The 12067-nt window shown below is 41.7% G+C and overlaps 1 protein-coding gene across 1 annotated transcript; it reads left to right on the top strand.

Moving 5' to 3' along the window:
• Positions 1-1943: 1943 nt before the first annotated feature.
• On the top strand, positions 1944-11690 carry LOC104492817 (mitochondrial ornithine transporter 1-like). Its single transcript, XM_010135417.1, has 6 exons — positions 1944-2064; positions 4249-4507; positions 8946-9083; positions 9419-9588; positions 10578-10736; positions 11566-11690. Exons 1-6 carry the CDS (start codon positions 2010-2012, stop codon positions 11688-11690), a joined length of 906 nt encoding a protein of 301 aa, XP_010133719.1. The 5' UTR covers positions 1944-2009.
• The last annotated feature ends 377 nt before the right edge of the window (positions 11691-12067 follow it).

Here is a 12067-nt window from a genome sequence, read left to right as displayed (position 1 = left end):
CCTTTGCGGGATCTTGCGGGAAAGAGCAGTGCTACCTTTGTGTTTGTCTATTTAGTGTTTGGAGAATGCATCAGCAGAGACTAACATCGGAGGCTGCAGGTGGAGGACTTTCGGATCTGCTACGCTAACTAATGCTTCTGTGTTTCCAGGTTTGAGGCTTCAGTTCACTTTGGGTGTAAGGAAACAGTTGTTACCGTGCTATATCTACAAGCAGTTTTTAATCTTCTAGTGTTACTACAAATAGGAAAAATATAAGAAGGAAGGTATGTACATATATAATACCTGTGCAGTTTTGACTAAGCATTAAATCTTCTGAAAGTGGCTGAATGTGTTCTTATGAATACAGAAACAAAACTTCCTTGGCTCTTAAAACTTTTTACAGGCATCTCTGGTTTTCCTTCTGCTACTAAGCTTTCAGTGGGTATCTGTAGGTGCTGTGGCATGTGCTCGCTTTGGGGACTGGCACAAACTGATAAGCACTCAGCATGGTGCAAGCGGCCTACGTTTTCCTGAAGGTCAGCAATCGCTGCTCTCTAGTAGCTCTCTTCACTCGGAGGCTGTCTCGTTGATCTGTTCTTTCCTTCCTTTAAATTAGACGCAAATCTGTGGAGTCCTGTGTGAACACTAATGAGGTTTATAGGGTAATGAAGTGTAACCTAGTTTTGGAGTCTCTATTTTGAAATAACACCCAGCATACTATGCTGTCAGTGGTGAAATGGTTTAAATCTGTAACCACAATTTGGAAATAGCGTGTATAAGTGCCATTTATTACACACATCTTAAACAGATCGGAGGTGCGAAGTTCCTGAGTGACCGTATTTGGCCTACTGGTTGGGTTTTTTTTAAGCTTCAGGAGTAATAACTCTGTTAGAGACAGGCTTTCTTAAAGCCTTGCTTGTCTGCACGTGTCTGTGTTTGTAAGAGTTGTGTAAAGGATGTGTTTCATACAGTGTGGTTTTTAAAATTATTCTTTCAAATTATGTTTTCCATTCATACTACTTCAAAATACATTTTGGGAGGCAGCAGGCTTTAGAAGAGGCAGTAGGTAGAAGAACGAAAAATGTTCTGTTTACTGATGTAATGTGCTTGAAAGCAGGCTTGAAAGTCGGTGAGGGGCTGATTCATGTTTGTATTTGTGTGTTTTTTAAGACTCATACAACCACTAGCCAAGTATCTCACTCAGCAACGTGATCTAAAAGAGGGAGAGCTCTTGGCTCAGTGATTTTGCTTCAGATAAGCAAGCTCATTTTAACTGCTCGCCTAGTGAAAGTACCTTACTGCAAACTTGAGAACTGAATTAATTTGAACGTTTTATTTGAAATCTGCTTTCCAGATGCTTTCCTGAGAGATGAGTGCAATTCTTATTTACAATATACTGGTGGGGTGGGGGGCTTGCACTGGGAACATGACGGCCAGACACAATTCTAGATGTTCGTATTTGTCCCTTTCTACTCATGTCTTCTAAGCCATGAAGAAAATAACTAATGTGCCTGTATCGTCGTGAATACAGTTTTCTTAGCTGCTGTTCACTGTGAGGAGAGCAGTTCTCTGTTTTGCTTTATAGGTGGGGAGCTGAGACAGGGGAGGGGATATTCCTGCCAGCTAGCCTTAGACACCTGATGGGAGACTGTGCTTCTCTAATCAATAGAAAGGTAATGCTCAGCACAGTTTCCTGGAGCACCTCTTTGCTTTCACTTGAGAGATCCAGGGAGACTAGAAGCTGGAAAGCCCGAGTAACCTGACACCTACTGTGACAGAACTTGTCAGTCAGAATACGAATATGCTGCATCTCAGTTCTGAGGACAAGCATTTTCTGTCTCTAAATGGTTTAGAACATGCTAAATGGAAGAGTGGAAGTGGAAGCATTCATGTGATACTTTTGCCTATTTGAGTTTCTGTTGTAAATCCTGTATGCTTCATCTTTCTCTTTTCTCAGGAGACAAATATTTTGTCACCTAGCAGGAAGCAGGACACTTCACTTGGAAGGAACTGATAAACAAGCGTGAAGCATGAGGATCAACTCTGCTCTTCAGGCTGCTATTGACCTCACAGCAGGAGCTGCAGGTAACACTGGAGAGAACGTAATTGCACCAAAATTTTGAAGGACAGTTTTAATACCTTTAACAAATGTAAAAGCAGTTTCCCATTGCTATAACAAGCCTTACCTTCTGTATTTTAAGGATATGGAGGTGAAGCAGCTGATCTTAGCCAGTGTTGTAACTGCATCACCATTGCTCCTCCCTGGTGAAACCTGTGCCACACAGTGAAGGTGCAACCCTTATGCAGATCAATAATTTTCCAGAAGGAGGTTGAAGTTTCAGTATTAGTTCTCATGCTTACATGAGTTTAACAATCAGTCTCAAGTAGAGTTTTGGAAGGAACTCAAAAGGTGAGAGTGATTGAGGTGCTGCTTTTGTCACCCTCTCTAACTGAAACAGGCAAGGGGCTGTCTGAAGGGTTACTGACTTGGGCAACAGCCTGGTGTGAATCTTTGAAAGCTGAGAAGCTCAGTAGTAGGACTGATGTTGACGACTACACTTAAATAACTTCCACTCTGATCTACTCTGCGCTCTAAAGCTTTGCTAGACCAGTTGTGACAGTCACATTACCATGTTGGTAGTGCATGGCTGAGGGATGAATTGTTTTTTGAATCTACCAGGGAAAAGATATTTTCCCATACAGTAGCCATTACAGTCAGTCCTTTTACGACAGTCTTAATGCTGTGGATATGACAGTATTAATGGTGTTCAGTGCATTCAAGGGTGGTTACTTGAGGTAATTTGTTTAGAGTTAACCTTAGTGCAGTGAGCAAGCAACGGGTGATAGATAGCATGAGTCCATTGTGGCACCTTTGTGAAGCATTTCATCTGGCACCACATTTTGCCCAGCGAATGCCTGCTTTGCGAGCCTTTGCAAAATATGTTACTGAGTAGACAATACCACCTTTCCCTGCAAGGGAAGAGAATGTTTCTGCTATTATTCCTTCATTTCCTTAGAAAAAATACATTTCTGTTACTCTGTTTGCTCTCCTTGGGTTTTGAGTCCTCAGGAAAGAACAGCTATTATATCTGCTCTTGGTCTTTACCTTGAGGCTTACAACGTTTGATGCTGTAGGTGACTGGGCTGCTTGTATCACCTCCAATGACAGTGTAAGGAAAGCTCTCTCTTTTCAGAACAGCTGTTAAAGGTCAACTCCCAATTTTTCAGCTTTACATTCCCAAGACCATTCCTGGTTTTCCTGGGTTTCTTCCAACAGCCATTATCTTACTACATGTTTTAGATCTGCCTTTACACAGGCACCTAGATTTGTCCTGTAGATTAATATCTACCTGACTTAACTGCAAGTATCTTTGACTGATCTTTTTCAGCTCTGCTTCTCCTCTGAGACTTACATGGATGTTACTGGTCCAAGCCAGATACTGCTCTCCTGGGTTATCCTACCCAGAGCAAGAAGCTCTTTGTGCTTCCTTGCATGATTTGCTCTGAACCTTTTAATGATCCATCCAGTTGAGTATGAGGCAAAGTGGTTATTGATGACAGTGATGGAAATATCTCACGTATTTTCAGGGTATTGACCTTGCAGTTCAGTTTCGAAAAGAGCACATTGAGAAACTTCGCACTTTTGCCCCTTTTCAGCTTATCCTGGATGCTTTCTTCCAGTATGTGGGAATAAATGTAGATGAGAATCATCTGGGGTTTTGAAGTAAAGAGCTTGAGTCTTTTGTTATCAATTTATAATGCATCATCAGTTTTACGCTCTCTCGGCTGTGTTCTTCTTATCCTGAGGGAATCTTTGTCTCACTTGACTAAAAATCTTTTAGTTTTTTGTTATTGTTGGAATGTAAAATGAGGTGGCTTCTGAACCACTGCATTAATGAGCAAGGGAAAAACGTTGCTGAACTTGTTAGCACAAGTAACTTGATTCCAGAACAATACCTCTAATTCAGTACTCCTTTATGTAGGTGAACCTTTAGATACTTGCTTTTAGTAAGGTAAAGAAATGTTTCATAAGAATCAAGCTGTTACTGGTCTTATGACTGATTTTTTTTTTTTTTTTTTCAGGTAACAAAATTCACCACTGACAATTGATGCCATTGTGCTAAAATCAGTGCGCTTGTCTTTTCCTGCAGAGAATTAATTAATCTTTGCTTTCTGTGTGATTTTCCTAATAAGTGCTGTTTGCATATAGGTGTTTCAGTTGGGATAACTTTCAGCCACTCTCTTAACTTGCACTGCTTGCTGGCTTAGGTGGGACAGCATGTGTGGTGACTGGCCAGCCCTTCGACACAGCAAAGGTGAAGATGCAGACGTTCCCCGACATGTACAAAGGAATCGTTGACTGTTTTGTGAAAACCTATAAGCAAGTGGGGTTTCGAGGTTTCTACAAGGGAACCACACCAGCGCTTGTAGCCAACATTGCGGAGAACTCTGTTCTATTCATGTGTTACGGATTTTGCCAACAAATTGTGAGAAAAATTGTTGGAGTAGACAGGAAAACAAAGCTCAGGTTAGTAAAAGAAATCTGTTTTGTATTTTAAAATAAATTTAAAAATCAGGCAACAGCTACTTGCAAGTACTGTATTGTTAGGGTGCAACTGATAACCCAGGCCCAGCTCTGCCAGTGTGCAGTGTAAGTTTTGGAATATAGACCTTTCTGCTAGGACATGGTGTGCAACTACAACAGAGCTATCTACTTGTCACTGCGGCTGGCTGGGTTAGATAATCACAACTTAACTGGCATATTCATTACCTGGAATGCTTTTACCAAGGGAATGAGCACTGCAACACCTGAAAGTTAGTATTCCTTTGATCTCTAGGTTGTTCTGATTTTGCAGGGGGAGGTAGTCCATCTTACAGGGAGGCATACTAAGGTGAAAGGACAGTTTTCTAATATTGCTTTGCTTTTAGAAATTCCTTTATTCAAATTTCAGAAGTTTGAATGTAATGGTGGTTGGACCAAAGGTTTAATTCTGCAGTGTTCTGTGAACAGTACTGGCAATAAGTGGTTGCCTGAAGTATGAGAAAGAAGAGAAGGAAGTGTTTAATTCTTACTCTGAGTCCTCTGCTAGGCTATGCTCTTATTTCAGAGGATTTCTTAATTCTAGTGTGATCCAGTCAGTGACTTTGAATCTCCTTTGAAGCACTTTTCTAGTCTCCTCTCAAATTCCTGTTAAGTTCCTTGCATCTACAGTACACTTTGTCGGGGAGTTCTGCAGGTGATAGTCATTAATTCTGTAACTGAAAGAGGCAGTTGATCCTTAGCCACTGTCTCCATTCTGCCTGGGATTTTGTAGACCACTATCCATTGCTCCATGCCCGTCTTCCCCACCTGAGTCTTTTCCTGGGTGGAAGGATCCCAGATGCTGAAGTTGTCCCTTTAGCCGTCCTCACTGTCTTTCTCTCAAACTCTTGAAATGCTAATGCGTCTGGGTTTTTAGCTTGTGAGACCAGAGCTGTGCAGAGTATTAAGGGTGTGAACAAGTCATGAATTTATGCACTGGCATAATAATCATCATCTTTTTCTAGCTAGGATGGCTTTTCTCCAGGTGCATCAGTTTAGAGCTGTCAGTCGTCCAGCGGTCTCAGTGTGCCTTACTGTTAACGCATTTCTCAAGGTATGTTTTCTGTGCAGCGCTGAGGGTAGCTGCACATTCTCCGTCCTTGTGCTGCCACAGAGTGTGTAAAAGACTTCTCATACTGTCCTAACTCCATTCATTCAGAGAGTGATGCAAGGTTAATCACATTCAGCTTTTTATTAATAGCTTTGTTCTGCCTCTGTCACATCTGGATCCAAAGGGAAGTAGGCGGAGAGGGCATGATTCTGCATTTGAGATCTCTGACATGACACGGGAGCTTCTTAAGTGCAAGACAAGTATCATTAAGTGAGGTGTTCTGTCCCATGTTAAGATGTGCTTTATCTTAAGACTGAGGCCTGCTGTGAGGGAATATGAAGTGATGAAGAAACAAATTATATTAATTGCTCTCTATTTGCATTCTCTTTCACTGTTTTCTGGCATTTGAGACCTTTCAGCTGAGGCAGAACTGATTTTTTTTAATCACTTTCTTAGATCAGGTGGTTTCTGCTTGCTCACTTTACAGACCCCTTATCTTTTCCTATCCACTAAAATGTAGGGGGTAGGCCTACCAGCAGCATGCTTTGCTTCTTAACAATCTCGTGTGTCCTCCCAGGAGGTAGACCACGGACTTGCAGAAGTCCTAGGGTCATCTCTTCATGTGGCTGAGACAGCATGGTTACAGTGTATGTAGGCGAGGTAGTGCAGGAAAACCAGTATACATAGGTGTACTACTCCATACCTTTGGGGTTGGATACGGAATGGGAGCGTGGTTTGAATGTGTAGCAATAGCAAGTGCCTCTGTCTGACCCTTCTTCCCTTGGTCAGGTAATGGTACTGTCCACATCCAGGTTAGCTGCTTAATACATGGTTGGTTGAAGAGCAAATAGTGTGATTGTATGGCTGTGCTAGGACAAAACACTTAAGGATTTAAGTCTACTTGAAGGATATCTCCCTTGGTGCTGCTCCCTTGATCTGTTCAACTGGATCATTGTGGAGGCATCATAGGAGGCTCGTGTATGAGAGAATTGTATTGATGGGCTCTGCAGTGGTGTCCTGAGTACATGTGGTTTGCCCAGGATGTCTTCAGCCATTCTTACTGTGGGAGAGTCAAGAAGCCTTTGTAGTGTGCTGTAGGGAAGGCAAGAAACCATGGTGAGGTGGCAAAACTCCAGACGCGACAAAGAAAGAACTATAATTACCTTCATTGTCTCTGCTGTTTAAAAACTGTCATACTATCTTAGCCTGAAGAAGAAAATGGATCAAGTTACAAACTGAGGTGAACCTGTCCATTTTTCTTACCCACATATAAGCAATTGCTTCTCACTTTCTCACTATTTTATAATGTTTGAGATTTCTCAAAACCAGCTATATAATAATTTGGTTTTGTTTTAAGTAACCTTTTCAGTTGTACCTTTAAATGGCTTGGAAATAAGCTTGCCTTGCCTGCCCGTGTTTAGGGATACCCCAGTCAGTGTGTGAAGCCTTGCAAAACAGTTACAAGGACAGTTTCAAAACATCACTTTTTCCAGTTAAAGGAATACAGACTGCTGATGCATGAGTCAAAAAGAAAGCAAATGGAGAGAGAAATGCTAAATTCCTTTTTATCTTTTAACATCCATTTTGTACAACCAAACTGACTTTTGTTCCATGCCAGTCTAAACTGAGAACTATTATCCTTGTTCACCTCAGACTGACTTTCTCAGTATGTGACTAGTCATCTTCAGCAGGTTATTTTCTTTTGAATAAACAAGATAATGCATTTTATAGAAGCAGCAGCACTGTAAGAATAGGGGATTCTTGCTCCCATGAAGAAAAAATACTGAATTAGGCATCTCGAGTTGAGAGAGAACTTGAACAGGATTCAAGGCTTACTACCTCTCCAGTGAGGTTCACTATATACAAGACCAAAGCCTGAACAGCAGGTCTAGTTGAGTATGTAGAATTAGGCATCCACAAACAAGAGCTGGAAAGATCTGAATTATGGCTGAATCTAGTCCTCTGTGTACATGTGACAATTCTTTTTGTCTGATAGTATCTGGGGGTTTTTCTCTCCTGAAGGAGGAAGGATCCTGTGCACCCTGTAGAGCACAGTTAGAAGGCACGTCTTCTATATTTTCTTGTCCTAATTCTTCAATGTGTAACATTATTGCCTTGCTCTAGCTCATTGCTTAATGACTGCAGGGCTTAGCCACATAACACTGTTTGTAACTCTGCCTTGTTCTGTCTTGGGCTCTAGTGGGTTGCATTTCAGATGCCTGTTATGCCAAGCTTTCCGTGCTGCAAGAGGGTTGTGCAGTCAACATCACCATTTCTTATTTACTGCATATTTTTCAGTTGCTGCTCTTCAGGCAGTAAGTGATTTTTTTCCACTTTCAGAGGTCTTGTCACTGCCATATCTGAATATGAAGCTTTACTTCATTTCACAGCTTTAGTTCCTTGATGATTCTGTAAGAGGAAAAGTTGTAGCTTTAATCTCTGATACCGTAGATGTATAAAACTGCTGGGCACAGGGCAAATATCTCCCCTGTATGGAGAGAATTTCTGTGCAGCAACAAGGTGAATCTCAGCTGTGCTGATTCCCCAGGTTCCGAAAGGAGAAGCTTCACTTGTTCTCTGCTATTGTGCAGCTCCTGTCCGATGCACCAGTGTCCGCAGGTGCCTTTTTAAAGTGTATCGTAAAGCAGTATGGTCTGGGAGTACCAGCCTCTTGAGTCCTGGTATTTTATCAGCCCAGAGTTTGTGATACATGTAAAAATCACTGCAAAGTAAGCTTCAGTTTTGGAGTGCTGCGAGTCAATGCAGATTACAGCACTGTCTTGTTCAATGCTGTCGTTCGTTTGTCTGCATGGTATCCTGATTCACATGGTTGTATCCATAGAAAGATTATAGTGGTCCATTGTGCCTTACTTTCAGATTTCTAGCATCTTCCACCAAAAACCTGTATTAATACTGGTAAGGTAAATTTGAAAACACTGTCATTTATGTGAGGTGATTATTGCTCCTATTCTCTTTGAGGCAGTAACTAGTACTCAAAAATTGCCCAGTAGAACAAGTCTACAAAAATCCTTATAAAAGCCAAGGGGAAGATTTGATAGTGTTTATTCTGCTGCAATCACTAAAATATAACACAAAGGGTAAAGATTGCAATGTATCTTCTTTGGGTTATACATGAAGAGGGAATGAGATAGGTTTTTCATCTCCTTAGCTCATGTAACTTCCCTTTTTTCCTTGAGACTTTTCCTCAAGACTGTGTGTCAGTTTTTCAGGATGATATGTAGAGTACTGGCTCAGGGAGCTGAGTGCTGGTGCAGTGGCTCCACTGCACTGAAGGTCAGTGCCCAAATACCTTCTGCAGTTTCTCTCTTGCAGTGATCTGCAGAATGCTGCTGCAGGCTCATTTGCCTCTGCCTTTGCCACCCTTGTCCTCTGTCCCACAGAGCTGGTGAAGTGCCGGCTGCAGGCCATGCATGAAATGCAGTTGTCAGGAAAGATCATCCAGGGACAGAGGTAAGTATGCACCCTGCCCAGTATCTATCTCTGAAACCCTTTTGTGCATATTTAGTACTTTGAATTCTGTGTTGGCGCAGTGTCACATTCATAGTGCTCTGTTAACCAGAGAAGGGTTGTGGCTGGGAGGGTCGCAGCCTGGAAATCTTTCAGGTGCTAGTAAAGCTGGATACCAGTGAAGGGCTCCCAGCAGGATCTTTTTCTAAGGCTTACTTGAAATCTGTTGTCAGCATAATGGCTCTAACCCTTAATTGTCTCTGCAGTTGCCTATTGTTCTGTAATGTTGTCATTTTCTGGATGTTAAACATCACTAACTGGATCAACCTCTCTATCAGTACAGTTTGGTCAGTAGTAAAGGGTGTTATTCAAAAGGATGGTCCCCTTGGATTTTACCGTGGCCTGTCAAGCACTTTGCTGCGTGAAGTCCCAGGCTATTTCTTCTTCTTTGGAGGGTATGAACTGAGCCGGACATTCTTTGCCTCTGGGAGACCAAAAGATGAATTAGGTACGGTGCCTCTTTTTCCAGGTGGATTTTACCATGCTGTCATGGGGGGCATAACAGCAGGGGGGCATATCTTCCCTGAAGATGTAGTAATGATGCAGAGCAGCTGTAAAATACAAGGAAATTGGACCTACAAAATATGGACATCTTAATTTTGTGTATTAATTACTGAAGCGACCGGTTTCCAATGGAGCAGGATGGAGAATAAATATAGGGAGCTAACAGTAATACTGCTGACCCTACAGTGTAACATAGCTCTGACCTATTTAATTTCAGCAGCAGTTTAGAGTGATTTTGAAGTCTTCAGCTGTATTGTACCGTGTTGTGTTCAAGTGTATGCTAGATGTTTGCTGACCATTAGATGTAATTACAATGCTAGTAAAAGAACACTGAATTTTCAGCATGAAAAAATGAGGATATGCCAGAATAAAGATTGCTTGTCTCTCAGTTGAAAGACTGAACAGTAATACTTTGTCTTGCGGGAGTTAGGATTTCAGCTGCGTACACTCTGGTTGTTGCAAGATGTTTATAAACATCTGATCTGAAACACAAAATCGGGTCGTGTCATGACACATGACGGATCACAAAGTATCTTCGCTGTACCGAATAAATCCCTGCATAGGTGATTAGTGACACTACATGATGTTACTTTAAACCATTTCACAATTAGCCTTGGAAAGTGATGACAAGTGTGAAAGCAGAGAAGCTGATTTAGTTAATACAGACAGAATTCCAAGTTATGCTATTTTAGCATGGCCAATAATCTGAGAGGCACTCCTTATAACCTTTGAGCTTCTGGCTAGACTTGCAACTTACTAGTGGCTTAAATTTAACTTACAGGTTTGTGGGGGAGCAGAAACTGCTCTTTTGTTCATAAACAAGTTCCTCTGTGTTCTCTTTGACTTCTGTAGATGAAATAATGTGGTATTTTACGTTGAATGTTCTATGGTGGATGTTTTGTGGTGTGATAAAAACTTATTTCTTAACTTTAGGTCCCATTCCTTTGCTACTAAGCGGAGGTTTTGGAGGCAGCTGCCTGTGGATTGCTGTGTATCCTGTGGACTGTGTCAAATCTAGAATTCAGGTTCTTTCAATGGCTGGAAAACAGACAGGCTTTATGGGAACATTTGTAACTGTTGTGAGAACTGAAGGTGAGTATGCAGCATGTCAACTGAATCTGTAGGGGTGCAGACTGGGATCTATACGCTCCAAAACCAAAAATTGCTTAAGAAATCTAGTCCACTGATAATGTTAGAGACAGACAGTAACTTTCTAATGAACAGAAATACTGATGCTTCATGTAGTCTGGATAGCTTGGAATCTAGAAATTGAGACCTGCTGCATCTTCCACGCCTCTTGGTGCAGGAGGCAATTCACCTAAAGCTAACAAAAGCTCAGTAGGCATTAAAAGCAGGTAGAGGAATGGGCTCTGTTACCTATAACCAAACCTATACATGAAAATTGAAGAAACTGGTTAAGTTCTCTACAGAACTTTTATTCATCACTATAAGTTAATATACAACTTACTGAGGGCTGTTTGATAAATCAATCCCACCTAACTTGGCAATTTGGGGCATCTGTCTCAGTGTCCCATCTCTGGAAATGGCCTGTGCCAGGCACTTTGGAAGATGGTGTAAGAATATATACAGCAGCAGATACAAATCCCAGCCCTGATGCAAGGGAATATACTCTGCAGAGCAGAGTCTGACTTGGGGCACAGCTCCAACATAGTCCTGCTGGATTTTTTGTCCCCTTGCCCCTTTGCTGTGGTACAGCTGCTATGAACTGTATCCTCAGGTGATCGTGGTAGCCTTCTGAAGACCTCGTCGTACCTGAGATAAGCTTCTAACATAAGCACTTAAATGGCTAAATTTATGTTACAACTCTAGATACTTCAGTACCCTTTGGAAGTAAAAGCCCAGGGGTTGCTGCAGACAGGCAATGGAATAAATTGCTGACTGGCTCTGATTTCATTTCCAGGTGTACTTGCCCTGTATTCTGGACTAAAGCCAACTATGATCCGTGCATTCCTGGCCAATGGAGCGCTGTTTGTTGCCTATGAGTACAGCCGGAAACTGATGATGAAACAAATAGATTCTTACTGATACCTTCTAGCAGGTGGTGAACAAAAGGTTGTTTGAGGATCACTTACATAAACAATCAAAAACCTCATGCTCTGAGTAGGGCCAAATCAGTGCCCTAATTTTAGGAACTGAAGTCCAGTTTAGGATTTGAAATTTTAAATTCAGGTGATTTTATAGAGTGCTACTTGAATTGGACCTTCAGAACTATCTCCATCTTGCAGATTCTGCACTAGGTGCATTGCAACATCCTGACCTGTGATGGTGCTAAAGAGACTTATGTGGACCCCTGCAGGGTTTAATATAACTTGCAGCTGGAGAGGGTGATTTGTTCAAAGCAAAGCTCTGTTTTAAGATCTGTGCTCTGGTGGTGAAATTCCCCAGTTGTTGCTGGCAAGTGT

Source organism: Buceros rhinoceros, unplaced genomic scaffold (genome assembly GCF_000710305.1).
Source record: "Buceros rhinoceros silvestris isolate BGI_N320 unplaced genomic scaffold, ASM71030v1 scaffold7714, whole genome shotgun sequence".
NCBI classification, from domain to species: Eukaryota; Metazoa; Chordata; class Aves; order Bucerotiformes; family Bucerotidae; genus Buceros; species Buceros rhinoceros.
Note: the sequence above shows the minus strand (reverse complement) of the source record. Positions and strands in the feature narration are given on the sequence as shown.